At 35.8% G+C, this 27,590-nt stretch overlaps 3 protein-coding genes and 1 pseudogene across 4 annotated transcripts; all 4 read right to left on the bottom strand.

Annotated features, from left to right (window-relative positions):
* Positions 1 to 7,344: 7,344 nt before the first annotated feature.
* On the bottom strand, positions 7,345 to 8,638 carry LOC122053305 (histidine-containing phosphotransfer protein 1-like). 2 transcript variants are annotated; one of them, XM_042615345.1, is made up of 6 exons: positions 8,338 to 8,595; positions 8,104 to 8,234; positions 7,950 to 8,018; positions 7,792 to 7,863; positions 7,645 to 7,717; positions 7,355 to 7,560 (listed from the first exon to the last, which is right to left on the bottom strand). In XM_042615345.1, the coding sequence occupies exons 1-6, from the start codon at positions 8,464 to 8,466 to the stop codon at positions 7,510 to 7,512; spliced, it is 525 nt and encodes a 174-aa protein (XP_042471279.1). In that variant the 5' UTR covers positions 8,467 to 8,595; the 3' UTR covers positions 7,355 to 7,509. The 2 variants fall into 2 exon arrangements, with proteins under 2 accessions (XP_042471352.1, XP_042471279.1); XM_042615418.1 differs by lacking the exon at positions 7,792 to 7,863 and having other exon boundaries at positions 7,345 to 7,560; positions 8,338 to 8,638.
* Positions 8,639 to 9,711: 1,073 nt separating this feature from the next.
* On the bottom strand, positions 9,712 to 23,876 carry LOC122055451 (annotated as a pseudogene).
* Positions 23,877 to 23,899: 23 nt separating this feature from the next.
* On the bottom strand, positions 23,900 to 24,608 carry LOC122055459. Its single transcript, XM_042616915.1, has 2 exons — positions 24,179 to 24,608; positions 23,900 to 24,074 (listed from the first exon to the last, which is right to left on the bottom strand). Exons 1-2 carry the CDS (start codon positions 24,439 to 24,441, stop codon positions 23,954 to 23,956), a joined length of 384 nt encoding a protein of 127 aa, XP_042472849.1. The 5' UTR covers positions 24,442 to 24,608; the 3' UTR covers positions 23,900 to 23,953.
* Positions 24,609 to 24,718: 110 nt separating this feature from the next.
* LOC122055444 (protein CHUP1, chloroplastic-like) lies at positions 24,719 to 26,988 on the bottom strand. The gene is made up of 7 exons (XM_042616893.1): positions 26,393 to 26,988; positions 26,070 to 26,315; positions 25,863 to 25,994; positions 25,588 to 25,769; positions 25,388 to 25,499; positions 25,069 to 25,212; positions 24,719 to 24,965 (listed from the first exon to the last, which is right to left on the bottom strand). The coding sequence occupies exons 1-7, from the start codon at positions 26,807 to 26,809 to the stop codon at positions 24,882 to 24,884; spliced, it is 1,317 nt and encodes a 438-aa protein (XP_042472827.1). The 5' UTR covers positions 26,810 to 26,988; the 3' UTR covers positions 24,719 to 24,881.
* Positions 26,989 to 27,590: the final 602 nt, after the last annotated feature.

Here is a 27,590-nt window from a genome sequence, read left to right as displayed (position 1 = left end):
ATCCGGGCATTCTGAGCTATTAGGCAATGAATATGAGGTAGTGTAAATTAATTAAGCAAGTAACGATATGACAATTGTTGTTATTGTTTTCGTGTTCAAGCAGTAACATTTTGATTTTCATGAAGCAATATGGATGCATGCCTAGGATGACACTGGTACAAAATTGTTGGAAACCTGTATGCACGTTCTATACTTTTTGAGCATTCAGTTTCTAGATTTCTTTCAGTTTACATGCATACTCATGTTTTGTGAGATAGATAGCGCTTACTAAGCAATTTTACTTATAGTTTGCATTTCCTCTTACTGCAGATAAAGAAAAAGGAAACTTATAGCAAAGGAAGGCGACAAGGAGGTGCAGATGGATGTGTGATGTCAGGACTATGGGAGAGACTTGGGGCATCATTAAGTTTCCGTGTTTTAGTGATTTAGAAACATTGGAGATTGTATTTTAAGTTCCATGTCATTTGAGATTATTTTTGTGTTAAATTGTATGCTTAGATGAATTCAGTATAGTAAGTATGTACGTTTGGTGTTTGCATGGAGTTATAGTTTTATATGTTTCTGTTATTGTGAGATATATGTGCATGTTCATGTTTTGAGTATTGTATTGTTCTTTAGTCCTGTTGTACTGCATATACTCTGCCGAAATTTTAAATTTTCTGGTAAAAATTAAGTACAGATTTTTATATTAGTAAGTAAGAATCTATAGTAGTTAAGTAACGGTCACCCTTAGGGAGTAGTGAGAAGGGTGGGTGTTACACCTAGGCCCTCATGACTTTGCTCTTGGGCTCTCCCCAAAAGATTTCGTGCCAATGGAGATAACTTACATCCTTTTAAACCCATGATCTTTTTCAAATTTTTCCAATGTGGGACTTTAATTGAATCCCAGCAATCCTCCCCTCAAATGAAGGATCATAATTACTCTCATGGTCCAGGTCTCCCGCGAGCATCCGGTCACTCTTGACCTGCTTTAAGCCTCCCCGTGAGTATCTGGTCACCCTGACCTGCTCTAGGCCTCCCCGCAAGCATCCGCATCAGGTCACCCTGACCCACTCTGAGGCTCCTAGTGAGTATCTAGTCACTCTTGACCTACTACAGACCTCCCCATGAGCATTCGATTACCTTGACCTACTCCGGGCCACCCCGCGAGCATCCGGTCAACCTGACCTTGTCCGGACTTACCCTCAACTTCATTCAAGGCCCCCCACATAGCATCTGGTCTAGACCATGACTCTGATATCATTTTTTGTGCCCAAAGGATGTCCACATATCTCCATAATGACATGATATTGTTCACTTTGGGCCTAGACCCTCATGTCTTTGTTCTTGGGCTCTCCCTAAAAGGCCTCATGCCAATGGAGACAACTTACATCCTTTTTAAACCTAGGATCTTTTTTAATATTTCCAACATGAAACTTTAATTGAATCCCAACAATCCTCCCCTCAAACGAAGGACCACAATTATTCTCATGGTTCGAACCTCTCGCGAGCATCCGATCACCCTAACCTGCTCCGAACCTCTCTGGGAACATCCGGTCACTTTTGACCCGCTTCGGACCTCCCCACGAGCATCTAGTCACCTTAGCCTAGTCTGAGCCTCCCCGCGAGCATCCGGTCATCCTGACCTTGCTCCGAGCCTTCCTACAAGCATCCGGTCAACCTGACCTGATCCGGACTTACCCTCAACTTCGTTCAAGGGTGCCCCACATAACATCTGGTATGGACCATAGCTCTGATATCATTTGTTGTGCCCAAAGGATGCCCACATATCTCCACAATGGGATGATATTGTCCGCTTTGGGTCTAGACTCTCATGACTTTACTTTTAGGCTCTCCCCTCCGGTCACCCTGATCTGCTCCGGATCTCCTTATGAGCATCCACATCCGGTCACCCTAACCTGCTCCGAGCCTCTCTACGAGCATCTGCATCCGGTGTCCCTAGCCCACTCTGGGCCTCCCCGCAAACATCCGCGTCTGGTCATCCTGACTTGCTCTGGACTTACCCTCAACTTCGTTCAAGGCCGTCTCACATAGTATCTGGTTTGGACCATGACTCTAATACCATTTGTTGTGTAAAAGGATATTCATATATCTGCACAATGATATGATATTATTTACTTTGGGTCTAGGCCTTCATGACTTTGCTTTTGAATTTTTTTTCCAAAAGACCTCATGCCAATGGAGATAACTTATATCCTTTTAAATCTATGATCTTTTTTAAATCTTTTCAATATGAAATTTTGATTGAGTCCTAACCATTAGATTTGGGGGTAACTACTTGAGGCCATGATAGGAATCAAAGTAGAATATCTGGTTAAGAAAAATTGGCAGGGCGATCCACCTTTAAGGCCTAAAGGTCGTATTCATGTCAAAATGCATTGAAACTACCAAAACTTTCTCGAATATACGCCAAAATGGTAATATGAGTTTCTTGATATTATTTTACCAACCTAGCTGCATATGTGGTCATATTCATGTGAGTCAAAATGCATTGAGATTTGAGAACTAAAACAAAACATTCTTGAACACACAGAATGGGAATATGAGTTTTTTGTTATTAGTTTGCTAGCCAAGCTGCACCTTTTTACTGCAGAAACATGTCTTCTAGTGGATTGATTGGAAACATATCAGATTCTTTTGCTTTGCTTGATGCCTCTGAGTCATGTGATGAACATGCGTGTAACTTGAAGGTAAAGAAGACACCTTCCATAGAATTTTCCCCCATAGAGATCTCTAAATATTATTATTATAGGAAGAATCATAATTGCCCCCCTTATGTATCATATATAACATAAATTAGCTAGGTTGGTTCTGCCACTTTTATGTATGCATTTGGTGATGCATCACTTACCTAGACTCTAACAGATTAGTTCCTCCAATCTCAGAAGTACAAAATAAATATGCATAACAAGAGCATCAACTTCAGAAGTAAATAACAGGTAAAGTTAGCAAACACAAACTAATGAAGGTTAAAAGTAGGAAGCTGCATATCATACCAGTTCTCTAACTTACCATACCAGTTCTCTGGCTTACGACCTCGTAATTGAAGGTAATATTAACTGGTCAGATTGTGAATTCGAGCTTAAAGATTGATGTAGAAGTATTATGCTTTGGTAGAATAGAAGCAATTGATTCTATTAGAAAAGTGGATGGATTTTGAATATGCAAATTGAATATCCAAGAACATTGCATGCATAAATTAAATTACAAAAAACGTTTCTGAAGATTTTATGTTTTTATTATGTCTTGACATGGATGGTTTTTATCTAGGTAAAACAGGCATTGATCAGAAATATGGAGAGTTATACCATGGAAGTGGTAACTTGTCTCATTACATTATAACATCATGTTGGAACATTTTCTATCATCATTATTTTTAATATGGTCATGTGAATCTGTGAACCTATGACCTCGGGAGACAACTAAAGACAAAAAATCTTTATTTTGACCAACCTTTCCAACTAGGTTTTCCTCTGCAAAAGATGCTAAAAATTCTCAAATGTTGTAGCAATAAGACGAAGTATAATAGCATTTAGTGACTAGGCACTTGGATCTTCTCTCTCAACATGATGTGGATTTTGGTGATGATATGACACGTGAAGGGACAATTTATCTAGAACCAAGTTGGAGAGCCTCTAATTGTGGTAAAAGATGAATACATTTATCCCCAGTGTTCTCGTCAATCCATCCCAAGGTCAACACGGAGAAGATAAATCACGGGCGACTACTAGCCTTTGGAATAGTGACTAGCACATAAGAGAGATATTTACCTCGGCTTTATCGAGATTTGAACCCTAGACCTCATTGTGACAACACCTCATGCGCTAGCCAATATACTCATCCGAGGGGACGAGTTGAAGAGCCTCTAATATGGCAAAAGGTGATTCACTCACCCTCAGCGGCCCTACCAATCCGTCCCTAGGCCAACACGAAAGAAATAAATCATGGATGACTACTAATTATTAGTGCAAATGGTCAAGATATGGGTGACTCTAATGATTGCATTGGAAGTTGCTCAAGGTCTTCAATGATATTATTCTTCTCTGTCTTTATATATATCTTCGGACAACTTTTATGATGTCCTTGTTTCTTTTTTGCTTCAAAAATAATACAGGACTTAACTCTCTCCACCGAGGATGCCTGTCACCTATAATACATAGAGATTTGAAGACCTACAATATTCTTTTAGGTGAAAACCTTGAGGTCAAACTAACAAACCATGAGATGTCTAAATCATTCAGCCATAGCACAGATGTCGCCCGCCTTGAATTAATGATCGATTAAAAATAGCGATGTTCTTACACTTTTTCTTTGATTGAAAATCATAAAATTTTCCAACGGAGGTAGAGAAGTTCTAATAAGGCCTTCTTTTTTTTTTTTCAGATTTTAAATTAAAGTTGAATTATGAAAGGGAAAAATCTTTGGATCTTTAGATATTCTTTTACAACCACTTGTCTTTTCTTTCTATAACAACCCTTTATTCTCAAGGGTCCCAAGTGGGAACAAAACTATTCAGCACACTTGACAATCATTCTTGATGGAAATGCAGTCATTTGTATCTTAGGGCAGTCATCCAGTATATCCAAACTTTCATTCGTCATTATGAATTTGACATATCCATGTCCATGATAAATTCGAATTGTTTTGTTTGATTACAAATTGTGTAGATATTTCTAACAAATGGCAACACATGCACTAGGGTAGGCTTTCAAATTTGTAGATAAACTCTGAATTCTTACAATTCTGCTATAGAAGTACTAGATATTTTGTCAACTAGCAAGAATTGCTTGAAATTTGTCCCTTTTGTTACGTTTTCAACCATTCAATTTCACTTCATTATTGTAATACAATAAAGAGATAAAATTCATTCAAATTGTAGCAAAATACTACTTGGTTTCAGAACGAACTGTTACAGAGATTGGCTTTTTTTACATTATTGTAACTACGTTGGAGGCAAAACAGTTTGAGCATTTTCATACCTTAATTTGTTTGGTTTTGGCGATTCTTTGACAATATAAGATCTTTATGATCATCTTCGAATATTCGAGACTTACTGTTAGTCATTGTATGAGGTTCCATATAACTCACCAGCTTACGGAGAAGAGTGACATATATAGCTTTGGAGTGGTGTCCTTTTGGTCTTGGAGCTAATCACTGGCCAACGAGCCATACAGTCCATCAGAAGTAAGGTTCACATTGTTCAATATATGGCATCTATATTGCCACAGGGCACATCGATGCTGTAGTTGACAATAGATTTCGCGGAGCATTCAGTAACAACAGATCTTGCAATGCAGTCCACAGCAGATACCTCTGTCGATAGGCCAATGATAGTCGACGTTGTGAACGGGCTCAAGGAGTGCATAGAACTTGAGGCTAGGAGTGAAGAAAGCAGAGACTGGAATGTCGAAGGTGAAAGATCTGTCCAGTTTAGCGCACTTGAGGTAGAAGGGTCGAACCATTACCTAGGTCCAAGATGAATTGAAAATCTCGACTTTCCCTGTATGAGATACGAGATTCTTCAACATTGTGTGGTCTTCTATAATTATTTGGATAACTGGAAGGACTAAATGAATGCTTCTTGGTATATCGTATTTTCATGTGGTTCTTGAAAACAAACAAACAATAATTCAATCCAGTAAGATGATAAAATCCTTTCTGTAGTTTCTCCTCATATTCCAAGCAATGGACGAACATTAATTCTTGGGGCATCATATTATACACGTGGATGTATTAAAATGCAAGAGAAATCTAATTGTGAAATAAGTAAAGAGAAGATCCTTAGTTGGTGATACAAGATATAACGAGCCGACTTAGAAAATAACGTGACGGTCAAAGTCAAGGTGGCGTGACAGTCAAAATCACGGGGAGAGAATGAGCCCTACCTGGCTTTGTTAACTAGCCCAGTATTGAGCCTCTCAAGGTTAGCTCGACTAGATTACAAGTCTTCGGAAAAAGGTTGACCAACCCTTAAGTCGGTCAAAAGAAATGAGTTTTAGGGTTTTACTCTTGAACTGGAAAGATAACATGTCTAATTATTTAACAGGACCGAGTTTAAGGGATATCTAATCTACCTCACAATCAAACAACCATAGGTTTGGTTAGCATAAGGGTCGACCACCCTAATTCTTACAAATCTCTGAACAAACCCGATCGGGCTTCCAGATTTTAGGATTCAATTTCCTACCAATTATTATACAGACAATCGAGTACTGATCAAAACTATCAGAGTGCAGCTCCATTCCGCTGGACAATCTATCATATGGCTGACCAGGTAAAAGGTCGGTCGGGCCTAAAGCGCTTGACCTCATATTCCTTCCTAAGGGGAAAAATATGGGATGTAGCATGTCCGTTTAATTTCAAAATTTATTATAATTTCAACATCTCTAAATTTTGCTATGAATTTGTAATTCACAGTAAGCACGATAAAATTTATCACAAATTTAAAAATTCATGACAAATTTTGGCACGAATTTTGAATTCGTTTGAATTCGTGATAAATTTTGTCACGAATTTTGAATTGGCTGCGAAAATATTTCCTCCGTAGAAATTCTTATACGAAACTCTTTATTCCCGAATCCTAACCTCAAGCTCTTGGTTCTTTTCACCATCGTCATTCTCGCGCTTTTCGTCTTCCTCTCCATCGTCAATTACGCTACCGGGAGTTTACCGATAGAGAATATTAACTGATTACCCATCGATAGATCTAAGGGACCTGAGTTTTGGAATATGAGTCACCGAAAACTCCAAATCAAATAAATCGACCGTATTGCTTTCACTTTTTTAGTTATATTTTTTTTATTAAGTTTTATTCCGTTGTACACTTAATTTTTATAAAATGGAAAAAATTAATTTTTAAAATACACATAATTTACCTTCCTCTCGTGTGTCTACGATCCTACATAATGAATATTATTTTTGAGGCAAATAGAGTATTGAGGTGGGAAGAATTGGTCAAGTGCAAACATCGACAAGGACCAAGGCTTCGCTACGATGTCAGAGGACAATTGTCGCCAACAACTCGCAAACAAAAGTTATCATTTATAGTATCTATTGATTCTCCACCCAAAGTCATTGCATCAATCTATCGCAAACAATCTCAAGATACGATAGCGAGTTAAACAAGCATGCAATGAATCCAACATCCCACTTATATTAATAAGAGGGACATCAACCTGTTCTTCAACAACAAATTACGAGATTCAAGCAATCTCCATTGCTTCTCTCGTGCAAGAACATCATTAAATGAATATGAAAACACCAAAACTAAGATGCATCATATAGTTTCAAATCAAAATGACACCCTCTCAGGTGTGATGCAGTAGTAAAGTACTCAAGGAACAATAAAATAATAAAGTTCCTCTCAAAGGAGAAGATGTTTCAAGGACTCACAATAGTGGCCCAAATGAAAACTACAAAAGAGCAAAGCGATCACACATAACACCACAAGGAAACACATCTCAACAACTCGCTTGCCATTTTCTTCTTCTTCTTCTATTTCTACTTCCACTACCACATCATTGGGATTGATCCACCAACAGCCACAATCTTCTGCTCCAACTGCAATTCAAGAAACAGTTTAGGCCAAATTATCAGTATGATACATATGCTGGCCGGCTGCGAACAAAGAGTTTCAGGTCGTACCGCGAAGAAGGTTTTCAGCTTGCTCTTCACCAGGAAGTACTCATTCTTCACTTGCCTCAGGCACCTGAGGCATCTGCAGCAGAGTGATAAGTAAAGAAGCATCAACAACATGTAGATGGACCAAATTGAGACACCATGGATACTAACCCTTCCCTGTTCATCTCCTCGCAAAAGTTTCGAAAGGCCACACACACATTTTTGACTCTTTGAGCACCAATGCTACAAGTTCAAATCCAGATCTGTCACTCAGGTGCATGGCCAATATGCATGTCAAGCAGAGGGAAAGGAACAAGTTAGATGATAACCTGGCACTGCTGCCTTTCAACTGGTGAACATGGGCATCCACTTTCTTGAAGTCCACAGTCTTCTGGTCTCTGGAGAGAAGAGAAGATTGAACAAGGGTGAGTTTGAGCACCAAGCTCATGGAACAGGACTAGGGTTTCAGAGCAGGTGACTCACAGGGTCCTGGTTAGCTCATCGAGGAGCTTCTCAGAGTCCTCGAAGAAGAGAGTCACGACCTCAAGGACAAACTCAGGGTTGCTCTCGTCCTGCAGCTGTTGTAGCTGAGTGAACTGGCTGTCCAAATAACCCTTTTTGTTGTTGTTGTTGTTCCCACACACCAAAACCCTAAACTTTAGGGTTTACCAGCAAATCAAACCTCAAAAGAAACTAGAAGAAAGCAAAGGTGCACACCTCGTTGAAGAGAGTCGAGGTGAAGTCCACATATCGCCTTTGCGAGTTAGCAATCTCCATGGTGATGAGGAAGATTGATTCTGATGGAAGTTTTGTGGGTTTAGAGAGATTTATTGGAGAATCATACATTCCTTGGAATTACTGCTGCCTTGAAGGGAAATATGCAATAAATTCACCTTCCTCTTTGCACCTCTCTGCCTGCCTTGACAGCCTATGCTACCATTTATAGCTACAATCAATGAACATGCACACTCTCTCTCTCTCTCTCTCTCTCTCTAACGTCTTGAATGGAGGAGAGTGCCGCCTTGAATGGAGGAGAGTGCCTTTGACGAGTATCACAAGGGAAAAAAACACCAGTAAGCTACAACAAGAACCTCAATGATTTGGGAATGTAAAAAATTGTGGCGGGATGAAGCTGCTTATTGTTTGAGACTTTGAGGTACTGCGAAGAAAATCTTTAGTACTTGTATTTTCAAATATATATACATATAAGGCCGTAAATAAATGAAATTTAATGTTCGTCTTTGTAATATAAAATTAAATAAATAAATTTAAATAACTCATTAAATTAAATAAATAAATTTGAAAAGATATATGTTCAATTTATTAATATTCATAAATAATTTTAAATTATCAAATTTAAAATTTTCAAATAATCAAATAAATAATTAAATAAATTTGAAAAGATATATGTTCAATTTATTAATATTTATAAATAATTTTAAATTATCAAATTTAAAAGTTTCAAATAATCAAATAAATTTCAATGCAGAGCTCGATAATTTTTAAACGAATCAAGTTTAAATTAACTCTGAACCAAACTTAAGATTATAAAAAATATAATTCAAGCCAAAGTTAAACAATTATTTTAATAAGTTAGTTCTTTTAAATTTGGCTTAGCTCGACTATTTTGTCCAACAAACTTAAACACTCGAAAACTTAGTTAACTTGTTTATTTAAGTTAAAGATGATTAATTTTATTTTGCTTCGTATATCTTGCAAATTAGATACAGCTCTAATGTCATTTGTTAAGGAAAACAAATAAAAGGAAAAAAAAAGGAAATTCAATTTCCTTCCTTTTACATATCTAAAGATCATATACTTTACTCCGTTCTGCTCTGTTTTTGTTTTGTTCTGCTCTTCTGATATGTTCTTTCTCACGTACTTGCTTTCCTCCTCCGGCAATCGCTGCTCCGTGCTTGATTACTCACTCTTCCAAGACAGACGACGAGGACTGGTAGAGGTCGTAAGGAGCCCAGAGATACTCGACGGCACAGGGCTTCTCCGAGGCAAGCCTCATAAATGTCATTATATAAAATATTTAACTAATCTGTAAGGAAAGATTATAATGTCATCTCACATTTCACATGAGAATTATCATCTCACTTCATTAATCATCTAATTTCCATCAAAATAAAATTCTATAGATCATGGAAAAACTTTCGGGGCGAAAAGAATAAGAGAAACGTATGGAAGCTGTAGTCAGTTTGGCGTTCGCAACCCTAACTAGGGTCGATTGCAAAGTAATCTCAAGCACCATTACAAGTATGGAATCATTCGAGGAGTAAAGCGATGCCTGCTCCATCTTTGAAAGCTCACTCCAGAACTTTCAATTTGATAAGTTTCAGCTTTCACATGTTCTACGAATCACTGATGGTTTGGGTTACTGGCTGCGGGAACATTGGCAGGGCAATCCGACGACTCGGTATCAAGTAAGACTGAAAGATCATAGGGATGCAGAAGAAGCAGCATTTTCTTCGTGCAATGAGGATTTGATTGCTTCCAAGTCGATTCGATCTTGCAATGAACTTGATATTGCAGGGCTAGCTGACAACTCAATAACCTCCAACTTCTCTGGGTAAATTTGTTTGTTCTTTTTGGAGACATCCATCTCTGGCTCTGTCGGGACAAATGTATGCGATTGAAATTTTTTTGGTTCTTCATCGCCCTCGGTGTGATTATACAGGACATACTCATGATACGTAGGGGCAAACTGCATAAAGAAAAATTGATCAGAATATCATGCAGCATCGGGTTGTGATATGTGAAACCAAGATTAAGGTTAACAAACCATAAAGTTTCATGAGAAATTACCTGGTGAACTGTGTCATGATAGAAGTCGTTGAACTTGAGGGCATGAAAAAGGTTCGCCATGAAATCACCAGAAACACCAACGTCAGCACCTGCATATTCTTTGCAAGGAAATGCATAGAAGTGACCAACAGCGGCTGCAAGCATCTCGACACATAACACAAAGTTCTGAAGATCTGCAGCTTCTTCAGCACTCTTTATGAACCCAGACTTCGCCGCTAGAAACACCAAGACACCCTGCACAAAGGATATATCGATAAGTTCATTTATAGTAGTAGATCATTAAAAGAGAATAATACAACCTACCTGCCAGTAAGTGAGGAAAACGACAGACTTGATTATGATGAACTTTGGAACTGGATTGAAACGCCACAGCAGATCTCTACACGCGACATAGAACAACGCTAGGGCATACAGTGCCATAGAGTATGATACAGTGTAGATTATTGTAATGTAAAGGTAAGACTGATCCACACTGAAGTTTCCATCTTCGTATTTTCCTTTTGCATAGAGCATGAATGTAATTACAACTAGAATAGGCTTCAAGATCACAAACTGCAAACCACCTTGCTTGCACCTTCTTATAAAACGGCTGTTGAACAAAGTTTGTTCGAGGATGAATAACAAAAGAAATGAGCAAATTACATTTTCAACTTGAAAAAGAGAAGTTTAGTATAGTGCCATGAAGAAGATTTATCAACTTGATAAGTTATCTGAACTTTTTTAAAATGAACATTACATAAATGACAGACACAGAGAACAGACCCATCGAGAGGAATAGCATGGAAACAACATGTCATGAGGCACCATGATGGCTTTAAAGATTGACCACTTAAACTTGAAACGACTGCACCAGGACCTCCCACCCATGCTAAACAGAGTGACAGGAAGTTATATATGACCCAAGCTTCGTATCTGTAACATTTGATTATAGTTAAAACAAAATTTTACCAACTCCATATCGCTAAAATAAGTTTTGTATCTAAAAAAAAGCTGATCTGAATGAAATATTATCACAGTACTATAATGCAATCACAATTCATTTAACTTCTACTTAGCTTTAAAGACAGTTTTAAAAACCTATTTACTTACACTTCTCGAATAGAATTGAAGTAAATGGAATTATCAGGAAGGACTAGAGACAAGAATGACATCAGAGCATAGATCTGCCAAGATGAGATTGGGCAAGTTAGTTAAAGAACAGTACATTTGCTATAATAAATGACAAAGAAACATATGTTGATGTCGCAAAAAACATTAAATCTATTAAATCATTTTTGTATGTTTTTTCTCAAGAACTTTTTTTGCCAACTTAGTTGAACACGTTGGTCTTCCATTGCATTTCCTTGGTTTGTGTAACCATGAACTCAAACACCTCATGTGTATAGACTCCATAACAGAGAAAAAGACCACCAAACTATACTAAATTGAGGGGGAAACATTAAAATGTGTATACATTTGGTATGAGAAATATGTGGGGTGCTTATGCAACTTCATAAGAAAAGTAATTTAAAATTAATTATAATTAGAAAACCATAATTAATAAGTTGTTGAAAAGCAGTTTACGTCAAACATTAAATGAATACTACAACCACCAAATCAAACCTTATCTCACTAGGTGGGATCAACTATATGGATCCTTCTATATTATTGAACTTTATCCCCTATTATATCATCATTTCTGTTTTATCGTTGCTCACCAAATTTTCTTTGGTCTTACTTATTTAATACAACAATAACAACCACCAAGTCTTATCTCACTAAGTGGAATCAACTTTATGGATCCTTCTACGTCATTAGGCTCTATCCCCTATTATATCATCATTTATACAACAACAAGAACCAAGTTTTATCCCGCTAGGTGGGTCAGCTATATGGATTCTTCTACGTCATTCGGTTCTATTCCCTACTATATTATCATCTATACTTAAATAAATTTTATCTTGTTGTATTGTTGCTAATTAAGTTTTTGGTCTTCCTCATCCTCATTTGATGTATGTATTTGTCAAGTTTCACATCGCCTTACTGGATCATTTATTGGTCATCTGAGTATATGTTTGTACCATCTTAAATACATCTCTCATAGTTTCACTCAATAGATGCAATTTTGACTTTCTCTCTAATGCTCTCATTTATTCTGCTCATCCTCGTATGTCCAAACATCCATCTTAATATCTTCATCTCTGCAACTCTCATCTTCTGCTCATGTGCTCGAATCATATTCCAACATTCAGTGTCATATAACATAACAGGTCTAACCGTCGTTTTGTAGTCTGAGATACTTTTCAATCACATAAAACATCAAACGCTCTCCTTCATTTCAACCATCCTGCTTGTCTTTTATGTAAGACATTTCCCTCAATCCCTCCATCATTTTACAAAAATGATCCTAAATACTTAAAGCTCTTAGTTCCAAATAACTCGTCATCTCCTATATTAACGATTATCTCATTACGTCTAATATTACTAAACTTAAATTTCATATTCTATCTTTACTCTACTAAGCTTAAAATCTTTCACTTCTAGTGTTTTCCACAAAGATTTTAGTTTAGCATTTACTCCTTCATGTGTCTCATCTACCAAACAATATCATTTGCAAATAACATACACCACGGTACTTAGTCTTAAATGTATCAAGTGAGTTCGTCTATGAATAATGTACAAAGATAGGGACTTAGAGTTGATTCTTGATGTAATCCTATCTTTATGGGAAATGCTTCAGTTAATCTGCTTGAAGTTTTCAATCTGGTCATTACATTTTCATACATATCCTTTATTAGTTCAATATATGTTACGCTAACACCTCTCTTTACTAGAATTCTCTGTATAATTTCTCTTGGGACTATATCATAAGCTTTTTCTAAATCAATAAATACCATGTGTAGATCTTGCTTTTGCTTCCAATAATTTCAATTAGTTGCCTAAGAAGATATATAACTTCTATCGTCGACCTTCCAGATATGAACACAAATTAATTTTCAATCATCGTAGTCACCTTAATTTTATTTCTAATACTCTGTCCTAAAGTTTCATAGTATGACTCATTAGTTTAATACCCCTATAGTTTGTACAATTTTATAAATCTCCTTTGTTCTTATATAAGGGAACTAAAGTACTAACCCTCCATTGATCACACATTTTTTTCGTTTTCAATATCTAGTTAAATAATTTGTAAGTAATTCAATACCTTATTTCCCTACGCACTTCCATACCTCTATCGAAATATCATCTGGTCCAACGGCTTTTCCATTTTGCATCTTATTTAAAGCTTGTTCTACTATTGAAGTTTGAATTTTACGAAAAAAATTTAAATTTCTATACTCATTTTACCTACTTAAATTAACTAAGTTTGTCACTTAAACCATCATTTAAAAGTTGAAGAAAATACTTCTTTCACCACTCTTTTATTTCTCAGTAGCATATTATATTCATCTTTAATACATCTTATTTGGATAAGATCTATTGTCTTCCTCTCTCTCACTTAAGATATTCTATAAATATTTCTTTCCCCTTCTTTTGTATTTAATTTTCGATATAACCATTCAAAATTTCATTCTTTTATTTATTCACTATTTTCTTAGCCTCTTTCTTGACTATAATATATTTTTTTAAGTTTTCCTCGTTCTTACAAATATATAATTTTTTATTGGATGTTCATTTTTCCTTCACTTTCTCCTACACTTTCTCATTCCACTACTAAGATTCCTTACTTGGTGGTGCATGCCCCTTTGACTTACCAAGCACACTCTTGGCTACTATTTTCAATTTTGATACATACCATCTTATCTCATGTCATATTAGAGTCACCATATATTTCACCTAATGCTTGTACTCCTACCTCTCCTTAAATATGTTTTGTTTCCTATCCTTTAACTTACACAGCTTAATTTTAGGAGCCATGTATATTTTCCTTTTATTGATATTATGATTGATGCGTATATCCAACACTACTAACTTATATTGGATAGTTAAACTTTCTTACGGGATGACCTTACAATCTTTATAAATCTTTCTATCCCTCTTCCTAACTATAAGAAAGTCAATTTGCAATTTATTATTTCCACTTTTGAATGTGACCAAGTGTTCTCTTTTCTTAAAAAACATATTAGCAAGTATAAGGTCCTTTGCTATCACAAAATCCAATATAGTTTTTCTTTTTTCATTTCTTGTTCTAAACTTATAACCCTCATGCCCCCTCTCATGTTCCTCATTTTACTCTGACATGCTCATTTAGATCATCTCTTATTAAAATCATTTAATTTTGTGGAATGTTTTGTAATACTTAATCTAGGTTGTCCCAAAATCTTAATTTGATATCTTTATTTAATATTACTTGAGGTGCATATATGCTAATTATATTCATAGTTTCTTTCGCCACTACTATAGAGCTATAATTCTATCTCTTTTTCTAACTACTCCTACAACTTTATCCTTTAACGACCTATCTACAACAATACCCACTCTATTTTTTATTTAATTTTCATGTGTATCATAACTTAAAACCCGAGTTCTCTATCATCTTTATCTTTTCGCCTATCCATTTTGTCTCTTGTACGCACAAAATAATAATTTTTCTCCTAATCATCATATATACTACTTCCATTTTTTTTACCAGTGAGAGTTCCTATGTTCCATGTTGCAAATCTTAGACTATTAGTTTTTATATAATATTTGTTCTTATTCAACCTATAGTATGAGAACTCTTGCCTATTTAACACAATCCCAAGTTCTTATAAAGATATAGCGATCCTTGCCGATATGTTACAATCGGACTTTGCAATGCAAACTCTTACATATTTAACACTACACCCGGTTGTGGAGATGTAGCGGTCCTCGCCGAGGCATTACCCTGCAACACGTTCCTTCCAAGAAATAACCTAACATTAGAATAATAGTTTAATAGATCCTTTCATGGAACATTGATCTTAGTTTAACGATAGCTAGCAACCTAACGGAACCCTCTTCCTTTATTCGGGCTTGGGACCGGCCATGATGAGGTAATTCATCATGGGCAGGATTTTATATTATCATCTATATTTAAATAAATTGTATCCTATTTTATTATTGTTAACCAAGTCTTCTATGGTCTTTCTCGTTTAATGTGATTATTTGTTATAGTTTTACATCAACTAACTAGAACATTTATTGATTATCTAAATACATATTTGTACCATATTAAACACAACTCTCGGAGTTTTACCTCAAAAATGACAAATTTCTAGCGCATACCAATATCAGAGTAGTTATTAAATTATAATCTGATTCCTTATGATCCTGGGTTACAAGTTAATCTTTTTTATCTAGATCAACTTGTGGCTCATTCATTTCCTAAAACTTATTAAATTACAAAGTTTTTGGAATAAAATTCTCTGTGATGCCTGATTGAGATGTGATCTCTTCTTGTTTTGAACTACTAATAAAAATTTAAGTATGGGTTTTGTGTGCGTGTGTGTGCCCATGGGTTCTCTAGATTTCTCATTTTATAATTCTTCATAATTTCAAAATATAAACAATATTGTATTATCTTCTCCAAAAGCTCAATATTTCTTTAACTGTCACTAAATCAATTCATAAAAATATAAACTTGGCTTGAACCCAAGTTTGATGTGGATTGTGTGTAGTGTCGTACGTACGCATGGATTAGGTAGTTTGGCATAACACTATACACACTGCACTTGTGCTATCTCAAAAACTAGGATTCTAAGGGCATTAGAGAGGCTTTAATTGTTGTGTGACATGTCAACAAACATGTTGACATGTCACCTCCCATTGTACACACTACACTTGTGCTATCTCAAAAAACAAGCACATATTGAATTTCTTAATATTATTGATCTTCTATAATAAAATAAAAATCATAATATTCATTTAGCTGCGACCTGACCGTTGATATTGCTTGTGTTTGATTACTTATTCGTGAGTAGATTTTCCTAAATGTGTTATGATTAAAAGCATATATACGATCGTTCGAGATTGTTGATATTGCATGTGTTTGATTACTTATTCGTGAGTAGATTTTCCTAAATGTGTTATGATTAAAAGCATATATATGATCATTCGAGATTTGAATTAATAGATTAAATAAAGCTCAATAATGGGAGCTCATAATGTATATGGATAAGCCACAAGTTAAAAAATAAAAATTAAATTAAAAAATAAAATTAGACTTTAGTGTCCCTATTTTATTTTATTTTTATGGATAAGTCCAATGTTGGCGGAAGGTGCAATGAATTTATGATAAATGCAAATGTCAAAGTTCTTTTAAGATAATACAAAATTAAAAAAGATATAATTTAATTATTTATTTTTAAGCTTTTCAATCAATTTCATTTTAATATGTCGTTGCTACTTTAGTGCTCAGTTTAAGGTAAAAATATAACGCATATAAAAATGCAATCATAGATGTTATCTAATATAAAATTCTTCTTTTCTTTTTCTGATTTAGCCGATTTGATAGAAATCTTTTCTCTTTCTCTTTTCTTTCAACTTATAAAATCTATTTTTTTCTAATTTTTCCTTTGTCTTCTACAACTTTTTTTCTCTAACTAAGCTACCTAACATATAACATCCTAATCATCGCTCACACAGGATGTTTGACTCATAAATTATAAAAATTAAACTCTAGTGTTCGAAGTACAGTTTGTTCTCCTTCTCCTATAGTCCTAGTGGAAGCCAAGCGACCATCTTCTCTCCAACTCCGCTCGCTACCGGCTTCCTGCAGCTTCATCACCGACGAACAATGGTGTCCTTCTGGTGACCTCATTTTCCCAGGTTTCTATTTCTTCATTCTTTATCGCTTTCCTCTCTTCGCTAACATTTCTTCACCTTTTCACCACCGCACCTCTTCGCCTTCACTTAGTGGCGGCCGAAGTTGATTCCGGCACGGACCATAGTCCTCTACTCCTCATTTTCTATATTATGTCTATAAATCAACCCTTCTCTCATGAGCAGAGTTTTATATCATCATCTATATTTAAAAAAAATATATCATATTTTATCATTGTTAACCAAGTCTTCTATATTTAAATAAATTTTATCCTATTTTATCATTACTAACCAAGTCTTCTTTGGTCTTTCTTGTTTAATGTGAATATTTGTTATAGTTTCACATTACCTAACTAAAGTATTTATTGCTCATCTAAATACATATTCATCCCATCTTAAACATGTCTCTCAAAGTTTTACCTTTAAAAATGACATAAATTTCAGCGCATATCAATATCATTGTACTATTAACTTATAGTCCGATTTCTTATGATCCTTAGTTACCAATTCAATCTTTTTTTTATCTAGATCAACTTTTGGCTCATTCATTTCCTATAACTTATTAGGTTACAAAGTTTTTAGAATAAAATTCTTTGTTATGCCTTATTAAGATGTGATCTCTTCCTGTTTTGAACTACTAATAAAAATTTAAGTCTAGTAATTTTTGTGTGTGTGGCCATGAGATCTCGAGATTTCTCATTTTATATTCTTCATAATTTCACTATATGAACAATATTGTATTATCTTCTCCAAAAAAGATCAATATTTCTTTAACTATCACTGAATCAGTTCATAAAAATATAAACTTGGTTCGAATCCAAGTTTGATGTGGATTGTGTATAGCGTTGTATGTAGGCATGGGTTCTAAAGGAAACTCTAATGCAGAGAGGTTTTATATGCATGTTAACAAAAATGTTGGCATGTAAACTCCCATTGTACAAACTACACTTGTGTTATCTCAAAAACCATATGCATATTGAATTTCTTAATATTCATTAGTCTTCTATCATAAAATAAAAATCATAATATTCATTTAACTGCGACCCGAACGTTGATATTGCTTGTGTTTGATTACTTGTTCTTGAGTAGATTTCTATAAATGTGTTAAGATTAAAAGCATACATATAATTGTTTGAGATTTTTATTTAACAAATTAAATAAAGCTCAATAATGAAAGTTCATAATGTATATGGGATAAGTCTGAAGTGAAAAATAATAATAAACTTCAGTGTCCCTATTTTATTTTATTTTATGTTTATGGATAAGTCAAATGTTGGTGGAAGGTGAAATGAATTTATAATAAATGCAAATGTTGAAAGTTTTTTAAAGATATTACTAAAATATGAATTTAAAAAGGTATAATTTAATTATTTATTTTTAAGCTTTTCAATCAATTTCATTTTAATATGTCGCCACTACTTTAGAGCTAGGTTTTTTTGTAAAAATATAACACATATAAAAATGCAATCGTAGATGTTACACAACACAAAATTCTAATTTTCTTTTTCTAATTTATTTTTAGTGAAATTTATCCGGATCGAATAATCTCTGTCTTTTCTTTCAACGTATAAAATCTAGTTTTTTTTCTAATTTTTCCTTTATCATCTACTACTTTTTTCTCCAGCTAAGCTACCAAACAAATAACATCCTAATCATTGCTCGCACAATATGTTTGAACCATAAATTATAAAAATTAAACTCTAGAGTCTAAAGTCAGTTTGTTCTCCAGTAGTCCTAGTGGAAGCCAAGCAACCATCTTCTGTCCAACTCCGTCGGTTGCCGGCTTCCCACAGCTTCATCGCCGATGAACAATAGCGTCCTTCCGGTGACCTCGTTTTCCCAGGTTTGTGTTTCTTCATTCTTTATCGCTTTCCTCTTCACTAACATTTCTTCACCTTTTTACCACCACCCCTCTTCTCCTCCACTTAGTGGCGGCTAGGGTTGATTCTAGCATGGACCATCGTCCTTTGCTCCCCATTCTCTATATTACGTCTATAATGAATCCTTCTGGCATGGACGGAGTTTTATATTTTTATCTATATTTAAATAAATTTTATTATATTTTATAATTACTAACCAAGTCTTCTATATCTAAATAAATTTTATCCTATTTTATCATTGCTAACCAAATCTTCTTTGGTCTTCCTCGTTTCATGTGAGTATTTATTATAGTTTCACATCATGAGCATTTATTAGTTATGTAAATATATGTTTATATCATCTTAAATACGTCTCTTGGAGATTTACCTAAAAATGACATAAAATTCCAATGCGTACCAATATCATTGTAATTATTAACTTATAATCTGATTCTTTATAATCCTTGGTTACGAGTTCAATCTTGTTTATCTAGATCAACTTGTGGCTTGTTCATTTCCAATAACTTATTAGATTGCAAAGTTTTTGTAACAAAATTCTTTGTTATGCTTGATTGAGATGTGATGTCTTCTTGTTTTGAACTACTAATAAAAATTTAAGTATGGTTTTTTTTTGTGTGTGTGCCCCCATGGGTTCTCTAGATTTCTCATTTTATAATTCTTCATAATTTCACTATATAAACAATATTGTGTTATCTTCTCCAAAAGATCAATATTTCTTTAACTATCACTTAATCAATTCATAAAAAATATAAATTGGTTCAAACCCAAGTTTGATGTGGATTGTGTGTAGCGTCGTACGTAGGCATGGATTAGGTAGTTGGACATAGCACTGTATACACTGCACTTATGCTATCTCAAAAACTAGGGTTCTAAGGCATCTCCAATGCAAAGAGGTTTTAACTTTTGTGAGACATGTCAACAAAATTGTACACACTACACTTGTGTTATCTCAAAAACCAGACGCATATTGAATTTCTTAATATTAGGGATGGCAATGGGCCGGGTTGAAACCCGGACCCATAGTAAACTCCTCCCAACGGGGCAAGTTTAAACCCACCTAAACGGGTCTCAGGTGGGTCCGGGGCAGGTCACGGGTTTAACCAGACCCGCCCCGGACCCACCCCGTATAATTTTTTATTAATTATTAATTGAATAAAAATTGATAATTAATTTTTAATTGAATCAAAATTGATAGATTTTAATTTGTGATAATATTTTTTGGTTACAAAATATTATTAATATAAATGTTGAAAATAAATTTAATGTTTGATTCTTTTTTAAAAAAATTTATTTTGTATTTCAAAAAAAAATATGGCGGGTCTAGAGGGTCTAACCCGGACCCGCCCCGCAGGGTTCACAAGGCGGGGCTAGGCAGGTCCAAAGGGAGGCGGTGCGGGTCACGGGTTTGGCCAAACCCACCCCAATCCGAACCCGTTGCCATCTCTACTTAATATTCATTGGTCTTCTATCATAAGATAAAATAAAAAATCATAATATTCATTTAACTACGACCCATTGATATTGCTCGTGTTTGATTACTTGTTCTCAGTAGATTTTTCATAAATGTGTTAAAGATTAAAAGCATATATATGATCGTTTGAGATTTTTATTTAATAAATTAAATAAAGCTCAATAATGGAAGTTCATAATGTATATGGATAAGTTAGAAGTTAAAAAAAAAATTTAGTGTCCTTATTTTATTTTTTTATTATTTTATTTTTTTATTATTATTTTATTTTTTTATTATTATTTTATTTTATTTTATTTTAATGGATAAGTCAGATGTTGGTAGAAGACGCAATGAATTTATAATAAATGCGAATGTCGAAGGTATTTTAAGATAATACTTAAATATGAAATTAAAAAAGGTATAATTTAATTATCTATTTTTAAGTTTTTCAATCACTTTCATTTTAATTTGTTGCCGCTACTTTAGTGCTTAGTTTCAAGTAAAAATATAACGCATGTAAAAATGCAATCGTAGATGTTACCTAACACAAAATCCTACTTCTCTTTTTATGATTTATTTTTAGTTAAATTTTACTTCATCTAGATAGACTAGATTGGATAATAATCTTTTTTTTTCTCTCTTTTCTTTCAACGTATAAAATCTATTTTTTTTTCTACCTTTGTCTTCTACTATTTTTTTTCTCCAGCTACCTAACAAATAACATCCTAATCATCACTTGCACGGGATGTTTGGCCCATAAATTATGAAAAATAAATTCTAGTGTCCAAATACAATTTGTTCTCCAATAGTCCTAATGGAAGCCAAGCGACCATCTTCTCTCCAGCCCCGCCCGCTACCGGCTTCTTCCATCTTCATCGTTGACGACCAATAGCGTCCTTCCAGTGACCTCGTTTTCCCAATTTTTTATTTCTCCATTCTTTATCGCTGTCCTCTCTTCGCTAACATTTCTTCACCTTTTCACCACCACCCCTCTTCGCCTCCACTTAGTAGCGGCGAGGGTTGATTCCGGCATAGACCATCGTCCATTGCTCCTCATTCTCTATATTACGTCTATAAATCAACCCTTTTGTCATGGGCGGAGTTTTATATCATCATCTATATTTAAATAAATTGCATCATATCTTATCATTGTTAACCATGTCTTCAATATTTAAATAAATTTTATCCTATTTTATCATTGCTAACCAAGTCTTATTTGGTCATCCTCGTTTAATGTGAGTATTGTTATAATTCACATCACTTAACTGAAGTATTTATTGGTCATCTAAATTTATGTTCATACCATCTTAAACACGTCTCTTTGTAGTTATTAACTTGTAATCTGATTTTCAATCTTTTTTTATCTAGCTCAACTTGTAGCTCAAGTTTTTGGAATAAAATTCTTTGTTATGCCTGATTGAGATGTGATCTCTTCTTTGTTTTGAACTGCTAATAAAAACTTAAGTATGGTTTGTGTGTGTGTGTGTGTGACCATGGGATCTCTAGATTTCTCATTTTATAATTCTTCATAATTTCACTATACAAACAATACCGTATTATCTTCTCCAAAAGTTCAATATTTCTTTAAATGTCACCGAATCAATTCATAAAAATATAAACTTGGTTCGAACCCAATATACTTATTCTAGGTGAACTAATTGAACATTAACAGTAGGCTTGTTCATTCCATCGAACTGAATTGACATGTAAAGTGATTGAAACTGGACAAAAATTGGTGGATCAGTTTGGGTGACTTGGGATTGAATCTAATTTGCATCCAAACATAACATTTTTAAATCTTTTATATTGAATTTTAACTCTTCATGGGCCAGATTATTTTTCCATAAAAACAATATAGTAACTTTAGTTTTCATATTATCAATTTTTGACATGCACTTTATAAAACTAGTTTTTTTTTTTCCAAAATAAATTACAATAACAAATATATTTTTATTAACTTTTACTAATTTAAAAAGACAAATTGGTTTTCTGGTTTGGTTTGGTTTGTTTTGATTTACAATTTAACCAAGACAAAATAACACTGAAACTTTAATATGCTTTGATTACCAAATCGAATTGAACATTTAGTTCACATGCACTTAACGGGAAATAGTTAGATTCACATGTGCATGGGTGTATGAGCTTGACATCCATTAAAGTTGACATGCCTTTTCATAATACTAATAATTATATGAAAACCTACTTCAAATTGTTTTCAACAAACCACTAAACAACGCTTATATTGTGAGATGAAGTGAAGTTGTGCATATCACCATATAGCTACAAAAACATTCTAAATCAATAGGCATAAAAGATATAAATATGACTATCAAACCCCAACTTCAGTTCTAGTTATGTCCTACCACTCAATCACAGCCTCCACAAAAACATTCATACACTGATATGCCTTCCTACACTACCAGTCTTGTACATATGACCATGGGCACATTACTCGTTTAAGGCATGTGGAATTTAAATTCATGGCTCAAAGGACAAACAAGAACATATATAATGGCAACCTGCTTCTGTATAGGGCAGTAGAAAACTAGGAGAACAATGATTCTATATTTAAGAAAACAATAGAATCAAGCATTTATGCATCAAGTAATTCTTAAATTCAAATTAACATTCTCAGATGATTGATCTAGGCCGCATCCCTCATTTGTAAAGGTTTTAGAATGAATAAATGCAGAGTACATAAAGAAAAAAGGAACAGTAGAATCACAATATCCAAATTTCACAGTTCTACATCAACTGTGCTTGGCGACCTATATGTGATATGGTAAAATTCATGAAAACTGAAATGCAGCAGAACCTGAGTTTAAGAGGAAAGTCCATCACTGTTTCCTCAAAACGCCATATAAAAGAGAAGAAACAAGGAATCGAAGGAGACGAATTTTCATATCATCAATATGACCTATCACAACAGCAATTGAGAAACAATTTATCAAACAGCATACCGGTACCATGAAGATGATGCGCACTATGTACCGTTGGTAAACAGGCTTGGTATAATTCAAGAGGTGTCTGTATATGTGCAGCACCGCGAGCGCTATGGCTCCAATTGTGCATGGAAATGAAGCGATGACAAATAGGGCAGGAGCCATCGAAAGATGAACAGCAGCAAGAAGTGAACCTGAAATCATGAACCATAGATTGAAGCATATGCATCCAAGAAAACTGAACCGAGTATTGGATAACAGTAGCAATAACCTTGACGATAGCCAAATTGAGCTCTCAAATGAAACTTGTTGTTCAGGAAGTCACTGACCCCATGGTACGACCTCGGCCTCAACTAAACGAAGATCGACTAGGACAAACCTAGGAAAAGAGCGGATCGAGGGATATCCAGGCTAGGGTTTGAGCACGGTGGAGATTTCTTGCACGAGATTACCGGAAGCAGAAGAGGCGAAGACGAGAGAGGAACAGATTAGGACAAGGAGAAAGAGGAGAATGCAAATCTTTGATGAGGAAACCGATCAAATCGCTGACGAGAGTACCTTCTTCTTCTTTGATCATGCTGCGATCTCGATTCCCAGTCCAAGTAGCGACTGCGAGAAGAGGGGGGAGAAAACGAGGAGGAAGTTTAAAAAAAAAACGATTTTTATTGGTCAATCATAGAATCCCTTGCTTTCGGCAAAATATTAATTAGCACCTCGGCGTCGGACGGGCGACGGTTGGGTGCGCATCCGCGCCGTCCATCGACCGTTCATCACGCACCCCGCCGATCTCAAAGCGGAACCACCTGCTTAATGGACGGCGAGATTGAAGCTCTTCCTGGGCCATACTTGGCGCCAGCGAGTTTTCACCTTCCCAGCTCCCCTCAGTCTCCGGCCACCGCCGGCTGTTCAAGCTCCGAGCTTTTGCCCGCATCGCTCCGCCGTGGAGACCGTCAGCGTCCCCGGCGGCTCCATCCATTTAACGGCGCGAGCTCTGCGTTGCAGCGTTGCTATTTTGAGCTTTGATCTATTGAAACGGATCTTAGCGAAGAAACCGCGATGTGATCGATCTAAATCAGTGGATTTCTCTAAATATATGGATCATTACAACCGTTCTAGCTTCAAATTTCCTCTTTTGCCTTTTGTGTAATAAAGGTACTAAAATGACTACCACTCTTCATCTTCAATTGGTTGATCCTTGATTGGATAGATGCTATCATCCTTGTTGATGATTTCTGCATCAATATCACTTTCAATGAAATTTTTAACGATGCAATTCGATAGATACTACAGTCTTTCTTGGTCGAAGTCAATATACACACTTAACTACAAGTTCATACATGAAATTGGATGAAGATTGTTCTCACAGAGGAACCTCTGCAACTTCTCTTTTCACTATCAGACTTGAATCAGGTCGATCTAATGTCCTCTACCTTGCGATTCGACTCGCTTTTTTAACTCCTCGAAGATGAGCATGGTTTCCGAGTCCAGACCTCCTGCAAACTGTTGAGCAACACAAGGAACCGTGAAGACCGTTATCAATCAACCTGTTTATTTTGAGGAATCACATATAACAACAGATAGAGTTCGAAGTCGAATGACTTGCCTGATGTGCTCGATAAGCAAAACGCACCCCTTCAAAGAGAAGTGCCTCCTGTGCTGATTCCCTTTCAGCATGTCGAGTCGATTCTAGCTCCAGTGACACTTTCCTCATGTAGACTTTTGCAAGCATTACAGAAACTTGCTTCATCTGTAACAAACAGCACATTATACTTCCTGCATAGCATCTCTTCAATTTGCCTGTTTATGGACTTAACAATGATTCGCAAAAGAAAAAATATAACTCGCCAATCGACTAGAATTCATCGTAATGAAGTATCATAAATACATAGAACTCCAAGCGATAGATGCAATATATAGTCTACCTTGCTAACCATCCCGGAATCAAGCATCCAATCTGTTGGAATTTTGCACTCCCTATACAAAAGCATACTTGTAGCTCTCAACTTAATCAACCTACTAGTGTTTCGCTCCAACCTTTCGGGGAAATCATGGATGAGATTAGATCAGTTGCAATGGACACAAACATTAAAAACATCAATAAACTTAAAGATTGAATACTCACTTAACTAGAAAGCTTGAAATCCTTTTTAGGGTGGTCTCACATGCTAAGGAGTCATCATCCTTGAAACAAGAAGCTTCGTCTTCGAGCGACTTTAGAGCACGGAACTCATATGCTGCTTCTCTCAGAGCATCGGCTTTCTTTTCAGGCCAGTCAAAATGCTTCAGAACAGCACTCTCATCAGCCTGAAACCATTACAAATGGTATGGCAAAGTTGGCAACTTTACACATTCGTCTAATCTAGCTAATGTGAATACGAATTTGTTTACGAGCAATACCAAAGTAGAAAGCTGCCCATCAAACCAATCAACGAAAGATAGGGCTTCTTCCATATTAGTGAAAGAGGCTGATTGCACCTTCTCTATGAGATGGTTGATGAGGTGCCTTTTTGTTTCAACATCTGATTTAATCTGTGGAAACATAAAAGCAAACACTTGGTGTTTCATTACTTTCACATAAGTCCTTCAAATAAGGAAGGCACTTACAGCTAGTAGATAAGCCGATCGATTTCGAAGCTCCCCGACAATGCTGATGCGCGCGATATCTGTAGCCATGGAGCCTTGCTTTCCATCTCTCTTGGTTAATGAATTGTACAGTTCAACTAGTGCAGAAGCCTTGTGCACTGTCTTCGCCTTTCCCAAGCCACACTGAACCCCTGCTGGTGGTGGCGGTGGTGGTGGCGGCGGCGGCGGCGGCTGTCTAGCGACACCAGATATGGTGATTGAATTTGCCTGCACTCGTTGGGAACAAGGAACAGACACATCAATTACACCCTCGGTGGAAAAGAAAATGAGATCTTTCTACAAACCTGATCACACTTGTGCTCCAAAGATTTGATCTTTGCTTCAGCAACAGTCAGGCCATCAGCCAAATTCTTGTTCTCCAACTTCAATTCAGCATTCAAAACCTGCAACTTCTCGACCTGAGCTCTGAGCGCCAGCACCTCTGCCCGCGAGTCCCCCAGCAACTTCTCGCGCTCACCAAGTCTCCTCTCCAACTCTTCCACCCCGGCGTCGCCATTAGCTCCAGTTCCCCCGCCGCCGAATGCTGAACCTCTTCTGTCTCTGTCGGCGCTGCTTCGGCTCACTGTCTTCGCAGCCGGCTTCGGACGGGGCAAGGCCCTGTTCGCGGAGTCTGCTCTCGGATTCCTGGACTCCGTTGCGGAGATTCTTGTTCTAGATGCAGGCAGAGCATTGGACGAGGCCTTGCCGAGCTCCTGCCTCATGGCTCTCTCTCTCACTCTCTCCCTCTCTCTCCGCTTGTCGAAGAAGTGGGAGGAAGGGGAGTAGGAGGAAGCGGTGGTTGATACAAGGCGTGGAATGCAGTGTGGATCATGTGGAAAAACCAGGCAAACTTCTCAGCATTTGTCCACGAACATGTTCTCATTGTCTTTGGCTGCACATGAAGAACAAGAAACAAGGTAGGTAGACAAAGGAGCTCAAAATAATTTTTATTTTTTAAATATATTTTTTATATTATTTAAAATGTGTTCATAAAATAATTCAACCTAATAATAACTCACTCCCTTCCTTTGTGCGTGTAAGGAAGGGAATTCACAAATTGATGTGTCTCTACAATTGATGACACTAAATTATTGATGGGCTTGAGATTAGGTTACAATGATTGGGTGGAGCAACACAAGCTCTCTGTTTTTCACAAGCTCCAAATAACATTCTCTTCCTAGTGAACCCACATGTACTTATAAATTAGGGCCAAACTCAAAGAAATATCCTTTTTTTTAAAAAAAAATAGAATCATCATTTTTGTTATCAAAAAAACATCCTCACCTCATCAATCCCTCTATGAAATTATATAATTATCCTAACCTATTTTTATTTTTTTTATGGATGGATTTCAAATTTAAATTCAGAATCCATTAGACAGACTTAGTATGTTCAATAATATTCATGTTGTAGTAGTTATATTTTTATATTGCTATAATTCGTATTGTAACTAGGGTAGAAAACAAGCCTAGCTAAGTTTTCGGATGTTCAAACTTCTTTAAT

This window comes from Zingiber officinale, chromosome 1B (genome assembly GCF_018446385.1).
Source record: "Zingiber officinale cultivar Zhangliang chromosome 1B, Zo_v1.1, whole genome shotgun sequence".
Classification (NCBI taxonomy): Eukaryota; Viridiplantae; Streptophyta; class Magnoliopsida; order Zingiberales; family Zingiberaceae; genus Zingiber; species Zingiber officinale.
This window is presented reverse-complemented; position numbering and strand designations above follow the sequence as displayed.